Here is a 23,728-nt window from a genome sequence, read left to right as displayed (position 1 = left end):
TTTACTATGAGAAGTCACTATGTAAACCCTGTACTCATCAAAAGTTCTAATACTATCTGTGTTCTCGTATATTTTGATATTTAAATTTTTATAAGAATGCAATTCTTAAAACTAACTCAAATTGTTCTCCAGCATATATACAAGCAAAATAATGAGCATAACAAAACCTTAAATCACTAAATATCAGTACAGTTTTTGGTTTGGTGTTTGGGTAATTGTTTTAGCGCCAGTGTCACTGTTTACTCTTTTCATTTTCTACAATTTCTGCATGGCACTCACAGTGGTGGGCGAACTTCTCCTGCGTGAAAGTCGGTCAGGCTTTCTCCCTGACTTTGTAAAGGTGATGCTGCTTCCTACATTCCTGCTTCGGGCACTAAATAAATGGTGAAATCATCCCAGATGGACATAATCCCCACGACACTGGTCCATTTAAACCAAATGTTTAAAAAGTTTAACTCGCGCAGATCATTTCTCTTTGACATAGCAGCAATAGCAGGTTTAGAGAGTGTGAATGCATGTTTAACCAGATCTTCTGATGGATGCATGGGGCGTGGCTACGTTTTAAAGATGGGCTTGTAGATTTGCTGACTCAGTCAGGTGTATTTGTGTGTGTGTATCTGGAGTTTGATGCACTTGAAGCACACTGTAAATGCAATTGACAGATCAAACAACCACTGTCTAATCTTGTGGCCAGTGTTTCTTTTTTTCTAGTCAGTCACAAAATATAATTGAAAATTGACTTTCCACTGTTTAGTCCTTGTGCCATACATTTTTTTTTAAACTACTTGTAAATTTCCTCTGATTAGGACCACAAGAAGACAACATGCTGTCTCCATAGTGTTTATGTGAGTGGAAGATATCCTTACCAGGTGTGTGTGTGCTGTATTTGTGTGCATGTTGCATCAGTTAGAAAACAAACACTGCTCCTTGCCCTCTGTTTCTTTTCGTTTCACTGGATCTGGGAAATGTGATATATCCTGACCAGGTGTCATGGAATCTAAAGAATAGTTTTATTACAGGTAAATACATTTCATTTTCTCCTCTCTTGTAGGTTTGTGTTATAAAACACACAGTATTTGTGCATATTTCTGTTTTTCTGTGCTTTCATGAAGTGACGGTGTGTCGTGAATCAGTAATCAAGATCATATAGAGCAAGTGTATACCGTACTCTTTAACAATTCCCACCATGGGCGAGCAGTTGGCAACAGTTTCTGAATTCATTACATATGCATCAATAATAACATCAGCCAGTTTTACCACAATTAACTGATTCTGTGAAGTTCGACACAGTGCTGGCTTAATTCCACAGTGCCAGACAGATGTGTTTGGATAAAAGGTGGAGTGACTGAATTGAGTTTTTGATTCATTTATTTATCTGACCTGTCCACTGTGATCTAGTTTTCTTCTCCTTTTTGCACACATACATCATTTCATAGGCTAAATAACAGTTTATGAAATGTCTCTTTTAGTTGTTTGCTCAGCGTTAAAGAATATTTGTCTAAAATATTCTTTCTCATCTCTTACAGGTCCTGTTGGTGTACTGCCTCCAGTGAAGAAAAAGGTAAATCCCAACACACAGTCTGTACACAGAGCAGAACATTTCTTTATTCTGCTCTGCATGACCATGAATATTAATAATATATATAATAGCTCTTGCATGTTTAAGTAATTGAACTAGTGTCAGATTTGGTGTTCAGACAATTAATAATACATGTAATAAAGTACAGCAATAACTATGAGGATAAATAAATAAAAAACTAAAACAATTACAGACAATAAAATTAATGCTGTTGTCGTTGTCAATAGAACATTCTAGCTTTGCGGCCATAAAGATCTAAAAGAGAAGTTGCACATCACTTGTGCAAATCTCCAACATGTAGAGAGAAAGAAAATATGCAAAGATAACCTCAGTGCTTCATGCTCTAACTTTGCTGAAGCATAACTTCAGTAGAGACTCTTTAGAAAAGTCGAGAACAATTTTTCTCATCCTCTGCGGTTTTGTTACATTTTTGAGCCAAGAAATTGCTGCAGAATTTTGTCTCTGTGGCTCATAATTAGTGGCTGGTTAATTAAGATGGGTGACATCTATGCAACATTATTTAACAGGTACAGGTAGGTTTTCAGAGATTGTATTGTACTTGCACTAAATAAAGATGATTTTTTTTTAATGAAACGACAGTGCTTTGACTTTTTTGTTCTTTTTCAAATGTTGCTGATGTCAATGATTTACAGATATAAATCTGACGGTGATCCAGAGAGATGATGTAATCCCTGAATTTGAGATGAGATAATTAAAAATAGTATTTTCTGTTTAGTCATGTCATAGTTTAGATTGGCTTGTCCTATTAATATAGAAATTAGATAAGATGCTGTTACAGTCACTAAATTAGAACCTCAAACATTGAATTTGTTAATTGGGTCATGCCTGTAATTGGTGCACAAAAATAATTGTTGTCCTGTGGCAGGATCATTGTTTTTCAGACTTTTTGGTCCATTTGTAATGAAATGGAACAAGAAACAACTTGGATTGTGTTCATGTTTGTTATAAAATACAGTATTTGGGACGACGGCTGATGTTGGTGAAGGTTATTGATCCTCCACTGAGATCTCTAACCATCCAACTTTGTTTCATTTAATAAACAGGTGTTTCATCTCTTAGACTCACTTGGCTCTTGGCCGATTTTTTGACTGGATGATTGATTTATAAGTGACAAGTTGCAGTGAAATGTAAGACGACTCCTCTCCAACATTTGGATTACCTCTGCGGTCCAATCAAAGCAAACTGATTTATGTTTTTAGTCTGGAAAAAGTGTTTGTAGCGGGGTGGTTGGGAGCCGGTGAAGAGGGGCGCGTTGCTTTTCTTTGCCATGCCCAAGGCTGTTCATTATCAACACGAGGGAAGGTAATCATTGAAGTGATCCAGTTTTAACGGGGCTGATTGTGGCCAATTTGGGGAATGAATACTCACTGTCTCTGTTCTTCATTTTGTGGCCTGGTTCTTCTTTAGCCCAGTTTGTGGCCCACTTCTGTTTCTAGAAGGACAATCGATTTTGGGGCAATAATTTTTCCTTTTGACAGCGAAGCTGGAAAAAATCAGATTCCCTCCCTCTATATGGTCAGGTGTACCTGTACCCATTAGTGTAGGTACTGTATATAGACCTAAATTCATGTAATTGTTCACTATAAGTCCCTTATTACGGCTTTAATATCTGTTTTACAAAGACAGCGTCTCTTTGTAGAATGAATTGAAGGAGACTGGCTTCATTTAAGGTTTGAATGTGCCCTACATTACAACCTTATGGCCTAGATTGCAGTCAGTACTATTCATGACTGTTTCCCAGAGACGCTGGAATCTAATAATGTGGCTTCAGACTGATGGGAGAGCCTGGAGCTACTGTACTGATAGTGAGCATCAGACTGACTCTGTTGACCCATAATCTGATAACGCTTGAATATTGGATCTAAATAACTTCTTTTAGTGTAGAAAATGTTCCCAGCATGCCTTTGAATTTGTTCATCCACACAGCTAAACATTGGAGTTACTCTCTCATTGTTTGCACTCCCACAGACACCAATGCTTTATGTGAACGCATCAGTGCCCAGCATGCAGAAAAGACTTCAGTGCTAATGTACTTTGCCTCAAACTGGACTTAAATGTTAATAAAACTCTGTAACGCCCGTAAAGCAGCGGCTCCCAACATGCAAAAGAAGGAAATTCAAGTATTTTTCTTGTCTCTTATGTTATCACACCACCTAAAAATCCTTCAAATGTAACTATCAGAGAAAACAAACTTCAACTTCAACTGCTCACAGCCTGTAATGAGGAGCCACTTTGATTAAATGGCAGAAAGTTGATAACCACTGCTCAAAGCATAATAATAAAACCAGATGAGGAAATATTTGTTTGTTAATATGTGTTTAAAGTTTCCTAATTTAATTTGTTTGATAAAAAGTCACTGACACAATGTAGTGTATGTTTTTATATTGGTGATAAAACAATGTTTGAGTTTTTTTTTGACGTGTGCTTGACGTGTCTAGGATGCCAAACCAGTGGTACAGGATGCTTTTACTCAAGTAAAGTACTGCTGTGACAAGTAACTCAATCCCTGCAAGTAAAAGTATAATCAGGATAGCTGGCTGATGGTTATACTCTATTTATATAATATATCTATATATATATATATCTCATTATTTGTCATTATTTCATTGTCATTTGTCATTTGTCATTTTTATTATGAATTCATCTGATTATTTTCTCCAATTGTTTTTGGTTTGTTAAAAAAAAGTCTCCATTTCTTTTTCTAAAAAAAACAATTTAATTATCAAGAAAAAGCAGAAAAAATATTTAATCTGGAAAACAAAAATTACATTTATCTTTGACTAATTGACATATCACCTGAGCTTGTTAATTTATTAGTGAGATGTATATTCTCTTTTGTGCAAAACCCTTGTGAAAAGATGTAAAAAGTAGTGTAAGCTGTCAGAAGTGCAGTAAAAAGCACAAACTTTCCTTCAGGTGGAGTTGAAGTAATGTGTGTTTCTGCTCGTGGACACAGACTGACGTGTTGATTGACGCGCGGTGAAACTTTTCTTCCATCAGTCTGCTGTTAGACCAGCATTGTCCTCTCCGCTGGACTCCTGCCCCCAAACAAACAGCTCTTCTTGTTGGTATCCTCAGCTTGCTGTGTTGTTTGTTTCGGGGTGATGCTGAATGGAGCGATCTGGTTAAAAATAGGTAGTCCTATTTTTTGCAGCGCATCGGCACCGCCTCCATCCCGTGCGTAAAGGCGTATTAAGAAGTGCAACAGCTACTGATAATCCAGACAGGACGTGCTTTTAGTTACAGCGCAGCCCTTTCATTGATGGTGAGGAGAGACACGCAGATCTGTGGATCAGCTGAGCTTGTTTTTTCCCTCCTCTGGTCGCAGACTGAAAGTTTTTAGTGACTTTTTAGAAAGCTTGTGATGAGATGTTTTTTTTCTTCCGGAGATGGAGGTTATTAATGGGATTTCTCTCTCCTCTACATCACCCGAGGACAGTGGGACAGTGAGCCGTCGGGCGTCTGGAGGTTGGATGGACAACATGTCTCCACAGCAGCAGCAGCAGCAGGACAACCTCAGCCGAGGCGGCGCACAGCAGGAAAATAAACGGGTAGGACATTTCTCTCCATGCTCTGAGTTTGATGGAGTGGATCTGATTTTAATTGTAATAGAAATGAGATTGTGATTTGAAATGAGTTAAATGGAGGCAGATTAAGTTTGTGTCAGGATCATGCAGTTTATCTGTTATTTTGGAGCGTCTTTATTTCCATTTGGACAAACGGAGCTGACTGACACATGAATGAGTGTTTTGTGGTCGGGTGAAAGGTTAGTTCAGAGTTCAAGGTTTTATCCAGGTGACATCCGCCTGCAGAAAGACAGTCCAACAGCTGAAGTAGTGCAAAATACCACAGACTACATCCAACAAGAGGAATATTCTAGTGGAGCAGAGACATGAGGAGACATAATGTCCAGTGAAGAGGCTTTAAGCAGAGCTTAGATTAAAAACACTGACCAACAGGAAGTCTGTCACCACAATATCATTAACTATGAAATACATTTTAACAAAAGAAACATCTCGGTTTATCATCTTATTTTCAAGTTTGGTAACATTTTATTTTGAAATTTCATCTAAATAGTTTACATGTAGCATTTATGTCATGTGTATAATTTCTGAATGCTTAATACAGTGTAAACACTGTAAGGATTTATAGAGTTATATCACTTCATATGATCACATAATCTGTTATTATCAAGCATTCATTCATCGTGTGTACAGTTATTAGTTCTGATGTTTCATAGGGAGCTTGTGTTTATCATATAGTTTCTTGAAGGTCTTAAAATACAGCTTTACCAACTAAATTATCATTTTAATTCCATTTTATGCCACGTTTTATTAATGATAATTTGTTTACAAATGGCAACAAATTATCCAGACCAGACCACAGTATCACCACAGTGATTATTATCTTAACTGAACCTTAAAGTTCTCAGTCTGTCAGTACCTGTGAACTTCTCGCGCAGCTTTTCTGTTTATCACTGTCGTTTGAACATGTTTGCTTCATGGTTTGTTGTCAAAGTCTGAACAGCAGTGATGGACAGTGACGCAGAGGCAGTGTGCTGATTGATCCCACATCAGCTCCAGCTTCATCTGCAGGTTCTGATTTAGAAACGCAGTTTTATGAGGACATACTCTAGGGAGACGCAGTTCCCAATTCTGTGTTTGCCTCTTCTTTTACACGGTAGGCACAAAACTTTGTAGCAAGTTCAGTTCAGAAGTTCAATCTCAGGACTTTGTGGCACCTGCTGGCAGTCTGCCTCTTAATCTGCTTTGTGTTGAAATACAGTCAGGAATATGTGGCTGGGCTGGTGCCGGTCAGAACATTTGTTTCCCAGCATAAAACCCATATCTGCATGTAAGTTTATTTTTAGGACTGAAAGGTAACATTGTCGTGTCGAGTGCATGGAATGTTTCACCACCGTGTGACCCTGCTAAATCAATCATATTACATTGTGAAATGTCAGAAATGTGTGGATGTGTGCGGTTGGTGCAGAGAAGAGGTGATTGATCTTTTTTTTTTTTTTTTTTTTTTTTTTGTGGCTGTAAGGTCATGAAGGCCTGCAGACAAATTGGTGACTGATGTCAGCGGGTTGGTGCACCACTTTGGCTCAGGCTGAAACATCTCACCAACTATTGGGAAGACTGCCATGTTCCCCTTCAGGATGAATTATAATCATTCTGGTGATTCGAGTTTATCTAGTGTCAGACTAAAGATGTTTACATCAGCCTCAGCTGTACTTTGAAATAATAATTATTATTAACTAGAAGTTATGTTTGCATGATTAGTGATAATGGACATGATGGGATAATTTAACCACCGGTTTAACCATGATCACAAATGTGCTGTGACTGGTCATTCATTATTATTATTGACAGGTGTTTCTAATATTTTGGCCACCCTATTTACATACATGAGAGGGCCGTAAAATATGCAGTTGACTTTAATACTACTGCAAACTACCTCAACATTAAACATGATAGTTAAATAAATACCTCTCTGACAGTGTCAACAAAAACTGTCAGTTTTTTAGTCACGTGGCCTTGCAAGATGTTATAATAATTGTCGAGAGAGCTTATTAGCGAAAATGTATTTAAATAAATTACTCAATATACTAAACATCTACATTTTGCTCAATAATAAACTTCATACTTTTCCAACAAAATTCTGAAGTGCTTTATAGATGCAAATAAAAACAATCAACTAATGGAATAATAATGAAAGTATTAAAATGATGAATAAAAATCTAAATTGGCAAGAGTGGGGTGATAAAGCCCAGCAGCATATTAACTATCCATAAACACTCTCCCATAAAAGAGGAGGAATTTAAAGGGCTGACGGTGAAGGCGGAGAAATGGAGGCAAAGTTTGAAGCATTAGTTTAAAACGTCAGCGGCTGCAGCCACAATGATCAATAGTGTTCTGTACTCAGGCTTATTCATGCTGCCCATTAAGAGTCCAATCACAAATGTGAAAGTTACATTAGAGTAGATTACTAATGAACCTGGCCAAGAATAACTGAACATGTTTAGTACGTATTGTTACACATAATAACTCTTAGGTGACATAGTGTGTTATTCTGACATACAATGAATGAACTGTGGTTATGTAATAGCTGTTTGTCACCCCGCTTCACACTCACAAATCCATCTACGATTAGATTAAATAAAACATTAATGATCCACATGGGGAAACTCGGATAATAGGATCCAGCAAAGAAAAACAGAATCTCGATATGGCTGCGAGCGGCAGCTGGTGGGAGCACAGTACAAAGGGATTAAACAGATTAATTCATTATTCAAGTGCCATATTTTTGTCTAGTGTTATATCATTTCAATTTAAAAGACTTACGTAAGGTTTGGGAATGAGAAAGACATTATCTAGTTCTGAATTTGCACAGTTTTAACACTCGAATAGCTAAAAATATAAAGAAACAACTTTCCAGCTCGCTTTTACTGAGCAGCCGAGCTGTGAGAGAGGTCAGGAGTGTCACGGCAGAGACAGATCGAGGCTGCTGAGTGCTGAAGGTAACACCGACTGTAAAATGTTGTCACCGGGCTAATCTTCATTCCTCTCTGTTTAAATTCTCCTGCCTCAGTGTGCTGTTCCTGTCCGTTTGGAGGCCACGGTCTTAATGATGTGATGAATGTGTAGAACATTTGCTTATGTAACAGATGAGGAAAGTGTGAAGGTGACATAAGCATAGAGTGCTCACTTTGTGAGATTTAAGCCCTTTTAGAGGTGCAGGGCAGGGAGGTCAGCTGGGAAGCAGTCGATGGTTTCTTTAGGATTATTTTACAGCAGTTTCTTTGTGTGTTATTAAACATTGGAGTGGCAACTAATGGGAGATTATTTGGAAAGATGGGAGTAAGAAGAGGTACATGGTGCACAACTACATTTTTAAGATTCTGAATCGAAATGTGCTCCTTATTTTTTGTGTATGCTCCTTTGATGTACTATAGTATAATATTGTTTATATCTAAAGATAGAAATATAATGCTTTCCCACCTCCAAAAACAAGTTCGGTTGACTTTCTGTTATAGCCTTGATACGTAAAAGTACCTATGTGTTAATAATGCAGTAGTCACGCATTATTTTTGAATAAACTTTCATGTGTCTCTGTTTCTGTCTCTTTCAGAGGATGAAGTCTCAAAGTTATCGCCGTCAGTCCGCCCCGTCTCTCGTCATCACCAAGGCTCTGACCCGGTCCAAGACTCTCTCCAGGTACTTGAGACTAGACGTACTGAGTAAATAGTGTAGTTCATATGTGTGCTGCTGTCCCAAAAAAAAGACAGAATACTTAATCAAGTTGTGTTCTCATGTCCAGCGTTTTATTTGCACATTCCTTCCTCAATGCATATGCAGTGAGGACATATATAGTCTATACTGTCCCAGAGGGAGACAACAAAGTACTGTCTGTAACAGTGTCAGAGCAGCTAGTTCGAGACGAAACTTTTTTGTTTTACCCTAAAAGAGGTGCACCTTGCAACAGAAACTCAAAACACCACGATAATAAAGAACAGGAAACAGAATGATCAGCTGAGGGATGTCAAGCATTTTCATTTAAGCCATCCCATCAACATCTTTCATAACATCCTCAGAGAGAGTCGTCCAGTTCTCTCACACTGAGGTCATGCCACCCTGAAACCACACATGTGCACACACACAAACACACACACACACAGTAAAGTGACACATTGAATCCACTCGATAGATAATCCTCCTGGAACTCGACTTATCAGAGGATCAGGCGACTATTAATAGCTCTGCCTTTGAACGTAGGGAGAAAGTGAAGAAGAAATAACCTCATTAAAAAGCTCCTGCAGAGGGTGGGGCAGCTCACCCACCTGGACTGTTGACAATGTGCATGTCCTTGTTGTGTGACACACTCTGACTCCGAGTGTGGACATTGTTAAAACGATATAACACTGACATTTTAAGTCACGTCTCTACATAATTTCCAACCTTTGTTCAGGCCATTAAATATTATATATTTTCTTCTTCAGCTGTGAGCTGTTTACCCCGTGTCTCCAGTCTTTATGTTGAGGTTGGCCAACTGGCTGCTGGCCGTAGGTTTATATTTAATGAAGGGAAATTAGTGATATAGATCTTCTCTAGCTAACTCTCGGAGAGAAATCAAATAAGTGTAATTCCATATATGTCTAACAATCCTTTTAAATGGTGACCTGGTGGTGAACTAAACAAACCAACAAAAATAAAACGATAAATGTTGCAACAATCAATAATTTAGGAACAATAAACATATTTATTAACCTTAAAGAGAGCATCGGTTTAAGGAAGCGAGTACTGTTCAGTTGTGACTTAACTTTGTGAAAGCTATAGGTAACCTGACCCCATACTGCACTATGACGTAACAGTTTACATAATGAAGACTCCTTTGATCTCCGATCAATCTGAAACACAGGTCACAGTGGATCATGCAAACTCAATATGTGAGTATGGAGAAGATTTTTTTGTTGATGGAGGATTTCAGACAGAGACAGAGATCTGAAGTGAATAATCAAATAAAAGAGGCACTGACCACTTATCATAAGAAACGGGGGATGACTAAGTCTCTCTGTTTGCACTGAAAACATCACCACCAAACTCCGTAAACCTCCAAACATCTCCTTATAAGACAGAATGGTTCGACCCAATGAGTTAGCAGCTGCTGAGCATTATCGCACAGTCACACTGCTTCAGAAGCAAGTCACTGTTTTAAACACTAAGAGGTTCTATAGGACAAGTGGTAGCACGGGTTGGTGAGTTAGGAGGCTGTAAATCATGTCACAGAAGATGACAGGTAAAGTTGGATTGCACTATATCAGAACAAACCAAATTTAATCATCCAGACTAAAGGTGATTTGGTGCAAAAATATACAAACTAATAATACATTTCTTCATAAAGAACTTACTTGATATGCAAAAACGTCCAGAATTTGATTTCTCTGCATGGATTCTTTTGTAAAAAGTCAGCGTGAACATGAACCAGTATTCATTTTCCACTGGTTAATCTATCCAGTCATTGTTTGCCACTTAAACACACCCAGGTTTTATAAATTACACCATTAGAAAGTTCTGAAAAATATGATATAATAGTACATAATGCATTATCCATCATGCTTTCATACTTTGTCTACTATGATCATAAAATTCAATTTAAATTATTAAATTGCATTTGACAAAATGTCTTAAATGTGACTTCCAGAAACATCTGCTCCAACATTTCACTAAACCTTTGGCTGGAAATGTTGTTCTGTGTGATATGATGCAAAGGGGTTCATGGGAAATGTGGTCTGATTCCCAGTTGTCTCATTTCAGCACGGTGTGGCAGTTAATTTAACAGCATTATATCGATGCCTGAACGAGGTACACACATTTTAAATGATAAAATATGTCAACGATTTTTTTGTTTTCCAGAGACAGCTTCCAGCTTCCTGTCTGCCCAGAGAGCTGCCCATTGGTCCAATCCTTCCTCACTGGCTCTGATAGGACGTTCCTTCTTCACGGACATGCGCAGCTGAAGACCGGGATGCAGAGTCAGGACCGACACCTCTTCCTGTTCACTGACATACTGGTGATTGCCAAAGCCAAGTAAGCACAAGTGTGTGTGTGTGCCCTGTTAGCTGACCTGGTGGAGGTTAAAGGCTCAGTCCTTGCTGCAGTGGCCGAGTGTTCGATTCCGACCCGTGGCCCTTTGCTGCATGTCATTCCCTCTCTATCTCTCTCCAACTTTCCTGTCACTCACTCAGCTGCTACTATCCAATAAAAGCCAAAAAAAAATAAATCAAATGAGTGTGTTTGTGTGTGTTCACTCCGGCCATTATGTCTTTCTCTGCATTTCCAGATCAGCCAACCACTTCAAACAGAAAGCCCAGGTGTGTGTGTGCGAGATGTGGACCGCAGGCTGTATGGACGAGGTGTGTGAGGGAAGCACAAACCCAGAGAGAAGCTTCGTCATGGGCTGGCCCACCTGTAACTGTGTCGCTATGTTTAGGTAACACACACACACACTCAGAAGTGGCCTGATGTTGTCATTATTTATCTTAAACACAAATATACTGACAGGAAACTGGAATGTGTTTAGTTGCTGAACACAGGTCCACATCTGTGGATGTTCATATAAACACACAAACTAAACATATTTAGTCCTGTAGGCTTTTTTTGTTGTTATATACCATAACGTTGGATGAAGGTGTGGACTGACGACTGCAAGTGACTCAAACTGGTTTCTATAAACTTTACATACTGCTGTTGCTGTAAACTTGACCTGAAACAGCATGCGGATGAACACATGAAGCGTTCATCAGCTCACAGTATCCTGAGACTAACCTGGCTTTAAAATCCTGCCAGAATCCATTAAAAGTGCTCTGATAGAAACACATTAAAAGATTAAAAACGACCCAAACCAAAAGGTTTCCGACTGCACAGACAACACGTGTTCATGTGTGTGTGACGTTCGTCTCTATGTTCCCACAGCTCAGCAGAACAGAAAGAGAAGTGGCTCTCCCTCCTCAAAAGGTAAACCTCACCTTCACACATCAACATGAAGTGTGTAATAATGTGTGTGTAGAGGGAAATCGCTCACGTCATGTTTCTCTCCTCTCAGTCGGATTAAAGAAGAGAAGGAGAATGAAGAACCTAAAACTATTCCTCTGAGAGTGTACGGGAAGGGACTCAGCAGTTTTGCAGTTGTAAGTTTACTTTGTGTATCTGTAATCTTAACACTGTGAACATTTTCTATACAAACACTTGAGCTGCCTGTGAGATGACGTCACTGTGACTTTTCTTGATAAAGCGATGATTTAAATGATGTGTATATATATCTGTATGTCCTTCCTCGCTGCCGTCTTCTCCTCCTGATCAGACCAAGACGCTTCCTGTCAGCAACTCTGATTCAACCAATGAGGTGATCCGACTGGCCCTGCAGCAGTTCAGCATCATAGTGAGTGAAATCCACATGCTTTACCAAATGAGTGAATATGGAGAATAATTTAGTTACAGTTGAAAGAAATCTGATGGCCACTGCCCTAGGTGGTGCAGACATGAGGGAGCAATAACAACTTTATGTACTTTAAATAAAATATATAATGCAGGCATAGGAGGTCTGTTTATAACTGTGCGCCTGTTCGGGTCAGATATTTGCATATTGAACTACTTTACTTGTCCTGGATGTGCCAAGATGCATTAGAAGTTAAGAGAATAAAAGAAAACAAAGCTATGGATAGTGTTTTGTCATTCAGTGCACATGAATGTTGTTACTACCTGTTTCTAGATGTAGTTTGTTGTTTGTTTTGAATGTAATACTGTTGTCCTCATGTCAAATCATATATCGCAGTGTTTGGTACGCTCCAGGATCAGCCTTTGTATTACTGCCATAAATCTCAGTCTTGGATTCATTAGTAAAAAGGACAGAAATACTTGATATTTCGAGTCCACCCCCAGTGGCCTTGTTTCCCCTCCTGAGAATCCTACAAGACGCCTTTCTTTGGACCTTTACTGATTGGAGTCTCGCACTCTTTATTCAGCAAATCTTCTATCTGTAAAGTTGCCTTTATATCTCTCAGGGAACTATATTATATTATTATTATTATATTATTTCCCTTCTGATGTTCTGAGCTCTGCCTGATCGTGCTTTGGATCCAACTGATCCAGTTTGCCCAAGGTTGAATGCCGTGCCCTGTTAGGAAGCTTTAACCATGGTTTGACACGGAGAGAGCTCCTCTTTGTTCTTTCACTTATTTCTAATCATCAGACCTTCCAGCTTTATGTGACTGACCAATCTCCAAACAGCTTTCTATTGAAGGGGTGCTACTCCCTCATAGGATACACTTGTACTTCCTCTGTACTCACAGAGGACGATGTTTACACAGACGCCTTGTATTCTAACCAGCTACATATGATGTTAACATCTCAGCTCCCTAAAATACATGTCTCTGTGCAGGACAGTCTGATGTGGTTATGTTACATCTTGTTTTCTGAGGTCGTGTTGAGTTTGTTTTGTTTTCTTGACTGTTTCTCTGTCTGTTTGTCTCAGGGAAATGTGAAAGACTACCAGCTGTGGGTCATCTCCAAGAGAGAAAACGGCCCCTATCCTCTAATCGGTCAGTGAGTGAGTGAAAGGTCCAGGCTAGTTTGACAAAATAACACCAGGTCGTGTTGTACGGCATGAAAAAGTTTGAGAATGACTGCCCTAAGTCCTGACAGAGTGGTGAGATGTTTTATTTAGACACACTGGCCCCATTCATTCCCAGAGAAGTGTTTGTCGTGTGATGTAGCTCCTGCAGGGAAGAAGCGAGAGGTCACAGAGTGTGTGCTGACTAACAGTGCGATGTTATGGTGATGTTGATGCTACACCGACTATAACAAGCCTTCAGGGAGTGACTCTGCCTCCTCTCCTGTGTCTCAGGTCACGAGTTTCCCTTCAGCATCCAGATGAATCATGTGAGACACACTACATCTCAGGGAGGAAAGGACGCTGCTGCACCACCTGCAGACCGACAGAGGGCCATGCAGGTGGAGCAGCTGCAGGTGTACAAGCAGTGCCAGTTCATCCTGAAGCCTCGACCCACTGAAACACTGAACGAAACTGCAGGTGAGATTATTTCTCCCTCAAAGGAATTAAAAACAGAAGACTGAGCGTTGATGCTGATGCATTCTGGGTTGTCTCTTCAGATTTTTCTCAGAAGCCGTTCAAAAGGAGGCGTTCTCTCATCACCTGGGCTTTCTGGCGCGGCTCCTCCTCTCACCTGAATGAACTGTCCCTCGGTGAGCCCCATGGCTGCCTGTTCGGTCAGCCGCTCAGCGCTGTTTGCTTGGAGGACGCTCTGCCAAAGCCAGTCATGGTGAGTCAGTACAGTGACATAAAATAAAATAATAATGAGTTATTGCCTCAAAAGTCTTTAATTTGCACAAAATATAAATGTCAGTCAATCAAGTAATTTTTTTAACCGTCCTCCTCGTTCGTCTCTCTCCAGGACATGCTGTCGTTTCTGTACTACGAGGGCTCATGGACGCGGGGGATCTTCCGTCGACCAGCGGGAGCTCGGGCTGTCAGGGAGCTGCGGGACTCTCTGGATGCTGGAGAGTTTCAACTTCCTCTCACAAGAGATCACGTCTTTATCATCGCCGGAGTCTTTAAGGTGTGGTGGATTTGTGGGCTTTAAAAACCTCCCTGTTCACATTCAGGTGGAACTATAATCTCACCTGTTTCGTGTGCGGTGTATCACTGCGTTAGTTACCTTGTTGACCCGCATCTGTAAGCACAATATTAATCTGCATCCATCCTACTCAGCCTCTCAGCAGGACAAGCTGTACAGATTGGCTTGTTAATGTGATCTAGATTATAATCTGTTATTATCTGCAGGGATAACGGAGAGCTTCTGTTTACGAGTGCTTAAAATATGTCACGTCCTTAGATGGCAGCACGAGTATTTATTCATTTTATTTAACAGAATCATAATGTTGTCTGTCCATTTTAATTGCAGTGTCTGTGAACGTTCATTACTCTTATTTATACCAAGTCATAAAAATGTCTTAGAGTAACTGAAAGATGTTGATTTGATACACTCTGAGATCACTTTAGAGAAAACACTGATGATGATGTGTTTGTGTTCAGGATTTCTTGCGCAGCATCCCAAGCAGCTTGTTGTGCTGTGAGCTGTATGAAGAATGGATGGACGTGCTGGAGGAAGATGAGGAGGAGGAAGAACAAGTGCAGGACATAAAGAGGTGACACTACTCACTCTATACTGTTACTCTGCCTTTTTTTAGTATCATTTGATGTGATTCTTGATGTTGATGACATGACTTTCTGTAGGATGATCGGTCGTCTGCCCAAAGAAAACACCCTGCTGCTTCGCTACCTGTTGGCCATGCTGCACGGCATCCAGGGCAACGCCCAGGAGAACCAGATGACAAGTTTCAATTTATCAGTGTGCATCGCTCCCAGCATGCTTTGGCCTCCAGGAGTTCCTTGTAGCCCGGAGGTGGAAGGAGAAGGAGCTAAAAAGGTAAGAGAGCTTCCACTGAGCCCCAAAGCTTTGCTGGAATTATCCTTGTTTGGTGAGAGCAGACAAATGGCAGTGATTAGAGAATTTGAGAAGTATTATGGTCTGTGTTTGACACGCAAAAATATGGAATACCAGTTTAACATCTAACTCACTGTGGAATTTGACCCAGACAGACTTGACTGCTGGAACTTTGGCCTCTACTGCTGTCATAACTTTATCACCCAGACACGACTAAGCTGTTAACAAAGAGAAGTGTGTTTTCTACAAGCCATAAAAAAAAAAAAAACACTTAGGAAACAATGATGAACCAAATAGCCGTCTTTATTAAGCACTGCTGGCCTGGGATCAGGATAGCTGCCTCTAGTTTTTAGGAAAACACAAAACTATCTTCAAAATGTTTTGCAGTATATTTATATTTCTGTATTAAAATGTAATACACTATATATAAGTATACGGTATTTTGTATTTTTCCACTTAAATGCTGATCTGTTGAACGATCAACTGGCATTAAAATATCTCTAAACCACGCTGAGCTCTCTTCATAGGAATGTCTCAGACCAGGAAGGATAAAACGTCTAATTTTAGAAGTTTGACTTTTTAAAAATATGACAGGATGTCACTTTGATGGTGATGTAACGTCCAGTAAAAGCACTTTGTTCCAGAGAGTATTAAGCTTTGTAACACCAGCAGCTGCTCAGAAATGATGATGCACTTTTAATGCTGAAAGCACAGTGTGTCAAAGTGCTTCCACTCAGCCTTGAACGTGAAAAATACTAAAAATTGTTACACTTTGTTTGATATCAGTCTTTCTCTTCCTCGTGGCGGCTGCAGGTTTGTGAGCTGGTGAAGTTCATGATTGAACACTGTCAGCAGATTGCGGGAGAGGATCCATGCTCCCTGTTTGGAGGACTGCCACAAAGACCCAACACTGACGAGATGGTATCAGGTACAGAAACAAATAAAATGTGTTTGTCACGGCCCTGCATACATTCTGCATTCTTAGATTAGGAGGATTCAAGCCCACTGTAGCCACACCTTTGGCAACTGAGATCCAAACACAAATCATTAGAAACATTTGACAGTGAAAGAAGCATTCTGACATAATTGTATAAGTGACACCAGGACACGTTTAGAAGTTGAAAAATGTTTTATTAGTGTTTCTTTAAAAGCTTATCGTGTATAAAATGAATTCTTTTATTGTCCTCTTTATTTCTGCATCAACTTTTGGACCCTGGACCATCAGACCCCTGGATGTTCCCTCTGACTGACTCGTCCTACGACAGTCTCGAGAATGAGTTGGACAACAGCAGCGGTGGGTCACCGGGCTTCTGTAACAGACGGCTCCTCAGACCTAAAGCGCTACAAGGCAGCCTGGAGTCCATCCTCACATTCAGCGATGAAGAGCACGACACGTACGCAGATATAAACCAGGCTGAAACTGACAGTCCACACGGTCTGAAGATACGACTGGGGAGAACCAGAGGCAGGAGACAGGACCCCGACCTGTCCTGCCCCAGTCAGCACAGACTGCGACGGTGCTCAGAGCCCTCCATAGCATACAGGGCCACGTTTGGGCCGTGCATCTCAGAGAGCACTGATGGTCTCGATGGTGAGGAAGAAGATGGTGAAGAAGAGCTTTTCAAGAAGACCAGCAACACACAATGTGTTACGTTAAACATACGTGATGTGAGCTCCTCCAGCCTCTCTTCCAATCCCAACTCCCCTGCACCAACCCGCTCCTCCCTGGACTCTCTTGAATCCCTGCACTCCCTTGGCAGCGAACACACCTGGGTGACCAAACGAGGGCTTCACCCAAACAAGACACATCTGCCCTCCAACCCCTCTACCACAAGCACTGCTCTTCCCTCTGGTGGACATGCAGACCTGGGGACTTGTCCAAAAGGCTCTCCACCCAAAGAACCTCTCAGCTGGGGGACCTTGAAAGGCTACAGGGGCCTCCACCCAAACTCTTGGCTGAGGAAAGGCCGGAGGCTGTCACTAACTCAACAAGACAACTTGGAGAAGGAGGAAGAGGACAAGACTGGCGTGAGTCTGATTAATATGGCTACATTAATTCAATTATATGCACAAATATGGATGTAAAACAGTTTTATGAATGTTTAAAAATGAAACTCAGACTTAAATTATTAGTCAATTGACAAGTTTAATAATGGGTTAGTCCATTGAGTATAACTGTCTTTAAAAGTAACATGACAAATTGAGCACTTTGGATTATTTTCTCACATTCAATGGACCGATCATTGCAACTGTAGTCTGAATTACATCCACATTTGATTACTTCCCTAAACTGTAAAGGCTTCATTAAGTGCTTTACTTAGTTAATGTTAAAACTTTAAATTTCCTATGTCATTAATTCAGCATAGTACATTTCTACAGCACTAATGTCAAGCCATTTGTCTTGTATAACATGTTTTTCATTCAGCATCATAATTAACGAGACTCACTGATTTGAATAATGTGTAAAACAAATTAAGTCTTAAAGTAACAGTGGCTGGAAAAGATTTACTGAATGAAAAACATGTTATAAAAGACAAACTGTAGCAGAGTGACATAACACTCGTGCTGTGAAAATTTACTTTATACTGAATTTTTTTATGACAACATGGAATAATAAATAAAAGCCTTTACAGCACAGAGAAATAATATAATCGATGTAAAGCCAATACAAGACATATAAGAGTGTTAGAGACTGTTTTATTGTAATAATAGACGCATTAAGTCAAAACAGTATAGGCATACTCTTATTCCAGTCTTGTATTGGCTTTACATCAATTATATTATTTCCCTATGCTGTAAAGGCTTTTATTTATTATTCCATGTTGTCATAAATTCAGCATAAAGTAAATTTCCACAGCACCAGTGTTATGTCACTCTATTAGTTTGTCTTTTATAACATGTTTTTCATTTCTAGTTACATCCTTTTTCCAGCCACTGTTACTTAAAGACTTCATTGGTTAAGTTAATGTCAAGAAAACATTAATTATGACAATGATGCTAAATGAAAAACATGTTATGCAAGACAAATGGCTCGACATTAGTGCTGTAGAAATCTACTATGCTGAATTTATGACATGCAACGAGGAAATTTTAAGTTTTAACATCAACCAATTAAAACAAATACTTAATAAAGGCCTTTACAGTTTAGGGAAGTAATTCAGACTACAGTTGCAATGATCGGTCCATAAAATGTCAGGAAATAGTGCAAAGTGCTCAAAAAGACAGTCATACACAATGGACTAACCAATTATTAACAGAGGAGTAAATGACAGAATGTTGTAATAATAGACACAAGGCAGTGGAAATTCACTTTATTTTATTAGAGTTTGGATCAGATGCTGTCCTTGATCTTTCTCTGGCTGTCCTGATCCCTGTCCGATAAATCCTGTACCAAGGTTTGGTGTTCCTGGCAGCTGTCACAGGTTATGCCATATACCACTCAATTCTTCTTTATCAAGGAGACCCGTCACAGTGTGTGCCAGCAGAGAACTTAAGTGTTGACTCCCTGTCACTTCAAATGTCTTGGTCAAAAGAGGACCAATCATCCATTCCTGTTGGCGTGGAGTGCTCCCCTGACATGTTGAAACTTCTCTCTGTTCTCTCCGGGGTTATTTTTGTCTCAAATATATCTGTACAAATGTTCCTTGTTTTGCTAGCCATAAATTTTAGGTTTTACTTTCTAAATCCATGTTGCATGAAAGCAAATTGTGTTTTATTAGTCCTCTAGCGATAACTTATCCGACTGCTTAGTCACTGGTTATGGTTACCATAACAGTGGAGACTCCTTTCTGGAGCATGGATCTATTACAGTCATGTTCTGGAGTCTAAATCCTTGAGGCTGATCGGCCGTGATGAGTTCTGTATTTAACTGCTACACTATTCAGCCTAACCCTATAACATTCAGAACATGATTGTAATAGATCCATGCTCCAGAAAAGGAGTCTCTGCCGCCGTTGTTATGGTAACCATGATGCCCACTGCAAAGTGACTAAGCAGTCGGCTAAATTATCGCTAGAGGACGAATAAAACACAATTTGCTTTCATTCAACATAGATTTAGAAAGTAAAACGCGCATTTCTCGCTAGAAATGTGCGTTTTACTGCTGAATAAATATAATGTTCAATATACACAGAACAACACTGCCACCTAGTGGTGAGGGCGGGTCTCAACAAGAACATCTCAGAAATACATCATTGAGGATAGAGATGCGTATGTGTGAATGGTGATCCACAAATGCTGAATCATGCTTTCAAAACAGAATTTTCAGTTTTTACAAGTTAGAAATTTGTGGATAGCAAACATTTGTAGATCACTCTCTGTGCGTTTACAGATGTATTTGAGACAAATAACCCCATAGTTCTCACTAAATATTCTGCTCTGTGTAAAGAGTTGCTGATGAATTTCCTGTACACTAACCTTGTCTCATTGATCACAGGTGTCTAGGAAAGGCAGCTTACCATCTTCATCCTGCTCACCGGTCACGCTGATGTGTGGTTTACTGCTGTGAATATGTTGTGCTTGTACCAGATGTCAGGTGGTCACTGTAATAAAGGCATCTGCCCCAAATATTCTAAGTGCAGGTTAGCTACAAATGGGAAAAGATGGGTGACCTCATGGATGTGTCCAGACTACTACTCTCTAAGTAGTACTCTCTAGACTAAGTCTAGTACTTTTCTCAGTGGTGATGCTAGCAAACAGTACAGAGACATCTGAGGGAAGCACCTTCAAGTCTTTGTCCTACCAAAGAATAAATGACACTGGCATGGAAACTCAGATGATTGAACCTGATACTGTAGGTCTGAGAGGTTTCTCTGTTTCTATAAATCAGGTACAACTTCCTCCTCCAGAGGGTAAAGGAGATTATTGCTTTCTCTACACACTCTTGGACCGCACGGCTCTGAAATACTGTTTTCCACCAGGCTTTGTTAATTTTCCCTATTTACCCATGGTCAAGCACACACACAAAGGTAAAAGAGAAAATTAACAAAGCCTAATGAAGGTGCGCGGAGAACAGACCAACCAGCCAATTCACAATCTAATATTGATCCAATACAACAAGTGTTAAACTGGACTGCATTATATTGATGTGTTTCTAATATTTTGGCCACTCCATGTACATAAAACAAGAGGGCCATAATATTAGAAACACCTCACAATGTAATGAAGTCCTGTACAACAACAGCACTGTTGTATTGGATTGTACAAGTGCACCTAATAAAGTGGCCGGTCAGTGTTGGTATCACTCAGAAGCATTTGCCTTTTGAACAGCTACAGTGCATTCTGTGACAAAGTGTGAGGTCAGACACTTCTCAGTGATAACACCTTTAAGTTGGCTCCAGTCAGGCCCGTAACAATCCCAATGAGTGGAAGGAGAAAGAAATTAACTCCATGACCTCTGGAAAAACAGGAACGTAAAGCCTCTCAGACTTACCATATCTGGTGAATCAGCAACATTTCCTGCCAGTGGGTCGTTGGTGGGTTGTGACAGACAACACAAAGAACAGTGGAAATCAGTCCAGAGGACTAAAGACTTGGAAGTGCCCCCCTCACAGTCTGGATGTCAGACAGTTTACTAGCATCTCTGCTGAGGTGCAGATAGACACAAAACAAGAGCTCTGCAAGAAAGCCTTAAATAGAAAAGAGATGTGTTGACACTACATATTTCATATAAAAACAGACACATCATGAGTCATCCATCTCCCCTGTTGTAGCTAAAGTGTGCACCGAATATGTTTAACAGACCTGACATTCGTACATGGACGACACAGTCACTAAACTGCGCTGCTCCAACATCAGCAGCTTCACACAACAGGTCAGTGGTGAGCAGGGACGGGGAGGTAAACTGCAGATCCTAGACCAGTGTGACAGGAAACTCAACAAAAACAAATGGCTCAATTTACACACAGAAGAATATCTAGTCCGAGGACAGAAGGGCAGCATGTCTGGAGGAACTCCAAGCAAACACGAAGGAGTGTAGTGAGTGTTTAAGTCACAGGGAGCCAACACTTTAACATCAGTGCTGGTACACGCTAAAACTGGACTCTACGGTAAAGAAGAATGAGGTCGTATTTGGCATTACTTACAGCAGCTGTGGGGAACGTTGACTTGGAGGTTGTCAACCAAGATGCAGTCAACAGCAGGAGAAAGATCAGTGAACCCTCTGAATCCCATGACCATCCTGGAAACAAAACCAGAGTTATGACAAAAGAAGCTCCACTCACTGAATAAGTGCATCATTCATAAGTTGACCTTTGAGTAAAGATTCTCTTCACTTTATGTTTCTACAAACAGAAAGGTCCACCGGATAAGTCAGTCACAGTTGGAAAAGCAGGTGAGAAGGGAGGAGGGGGAGGAAAACTGATCTCCATCAGCCAACCCATGCCATCCTGCAAAACCTTCAAAGATGCAGCAGGTGGAGGGGGCCATGTAAGGGGGAGGCCTGGACAGGACTCCCACAAGACCAGACACCTTAAACAGGACTCATCCAGCCCCCCTTCTCACCACCGCTCTACGGGAAGTCTTCATGTTCCCAAATCCGCTTGGTTCCAACCCTCAGACACTCCACATGTCAACACCGGAGAGGACGCCACCAACCGCAAGTGCAAAGCAGGAGTTGACGTGAATGAGCAGAAGCACACATCACCATCTTTCTTCAACAAGCACAGCGGGCCATCTCTGTCCCTGTTCAAGCGAAACAAGTCTCACTCTGTGGAGGAGGACTCCAAGCTCTCTGTAAGGCTCTTCCAGCGCCGGGTATCAGAACCTGGACAGCAGATTGTGGAGCGAGTCGCCAACTTCACACGAGGGAGGCGACCCAGCGACCCAGGACTGAAAGTTTCTGAGGTGGATCCACAGGGAGGGACGACAAAGACTCGTTTCTGCCTCTCCCCATACGCCACCAAAGCAGTGAAAGACTACTTCACTTCACACCCATGCAGTAACCCCCAGAGCAGCCAGCAGGTGGCGCTCGCCCTGGTGGAGAGTCGCAGAGAGTGGCTGCAGAGATGCAGTGACCCCGCAGCAGAACCAGACTTGGACCAGCTTCTGTTTGCTGAAGAATCCTACGTCTGAGTCTGATTAACTACAAATACATGACTTCAACTTAAGTTATTAATTATACTCTCCACCTTAAATAAACAGATTGGCCTCTACCATGCAGTACAGTGTGATACATTTTGCCTGACTTCAAATTCAATTGGTTTGCTGTGGTAGAACAGACAAAAAAAACTAGATGCACGCAAGGCTCGGTACTTTAAGAATAATAAGGACATCTTAAACTTTGCCTAGAGCTTATTGCCATTAAGGGAATGTATACATGTTTGCTTGTATGTTCTCAAGGCTGGACTTTGACATGCAGAAGGACTTTATTTATATTGAAATATTATCTCAGTCTAAGCAGATGGATTGTCTTTTTAAACTAAGTTGAAACCTGCCAATTAAAACGACCTGCTGTTGCCTTCTTTCATTATGAATAAACATAAATAAATCTGTCAGCTCATTTTATTGCCCGATAGCAAACTTGAGCTCTAAAAACTGTTTTTTAGGTTTAACTTGATTTCTGCTCCCAGAGCTTCGTTATGTTTGGATATATAAAGCTGCATATATGGACTGCCTCAACAGTAGTTATTCTGCTTATTTCATGAGATGTAACAGTTTATTCTTAGTCATTTTTAAACACGACAGCTAAAGTAAAGAAATTAAGGGTTGTGCTCTGTGTCCAATTACTGCTGTTATGAAGTATGCTTAAAAAAAGCCGACCACTGCCCTACACAACTTTTGATAACGCTGTATGGGAGTCACTGTTTTCCTGCAATGGTACTTTAAGAAATGAGCTTATAATATTTGCACATGAGGATAATTAATAGTCGAAATTATTAGATATCTTTAGAAAACGTGCTGTTTTTGTAGTGTTAATGCAGCCTGTACACACTGACTTTGCTTTTTTTGAGTAATAATTTCTTAACAAAATAACCTGTTATACATGATTAGATTGCAGTTTCAGAACTGTCTTCACTTTATTAGTAGAATTGATTAAAACATATGTACATAGTTAAGTTTTGTAGATTAAGGTCATTTGATAATTCGTCATTTACAATTTTAAT

General features: G+C 40.2%; 1 protein-coding gene across 1 annotated transcript; it reads left to right on the top strand.

The window, feature by feature from the left end:
* Nucleotides 1-1,532: 1,532 nt before the first annotated feature.
* On the top strand, nucleotides 1,533-23,613 carry LOC104925356 (rho GTPase-activating protein 20). Its single transcript, XM_027291460.1, has 17 exons — nucleotides 1,533-1,561; nucleotides 5,035-5,151; nucleotides 8,735-8,820; nucleotides 11,017-11,190; nucleotides 11,444-11,593; nucleotides 12,076-12,117; nucleotides 12,206-12,290; nucleotides 12,464-12,541; nucleotides 13,634-13,700; nucleotides 14,006-14,191; nucleotides 14,272-14,441; nucleotides 14,574-14,738; nucleotides 15,215-15,327; nucleotides 15,416-15,608; nucleotides 16,440-16,554; nucleotides 16,852-17,654; nucleotides 21,918-23,613. Exons 2-17 carry the CDS (start codon nucleotides 5,074-5,076, stop codon nucleotides 22,695-22,697), a joined length of 3,285 nt encoding a protein of 1,094 aa, XP_027147261.1. The 5' UTR covers nucleotides 1,533-1,561; nucleotides 5,035-5,073; the 3' UTR covers nucleotides 22,698-23,613.
* Nucleotides 23,614-23,728: the final 115 nt, after the last annotated feature.

Source organism: Larimichthys crocea, chromosome XIX (assembly GCF_000972845.2).
Source record: "Larimichthys crocea isolate SSNF chromosome XIX, L_crocea_2.0, whole genome shotgun sequence".
In the NCBI taxonomy this organism is placed as follows: domain Eukaryota; kingdom Metazoa; phylum Chordata; class Actinopteri; family Sciaenidae; genus Larimichthys; species Larimichthys crocea.
This window is presented reverse-complemented; position numbering and strand designations above follow the sequence as displayed.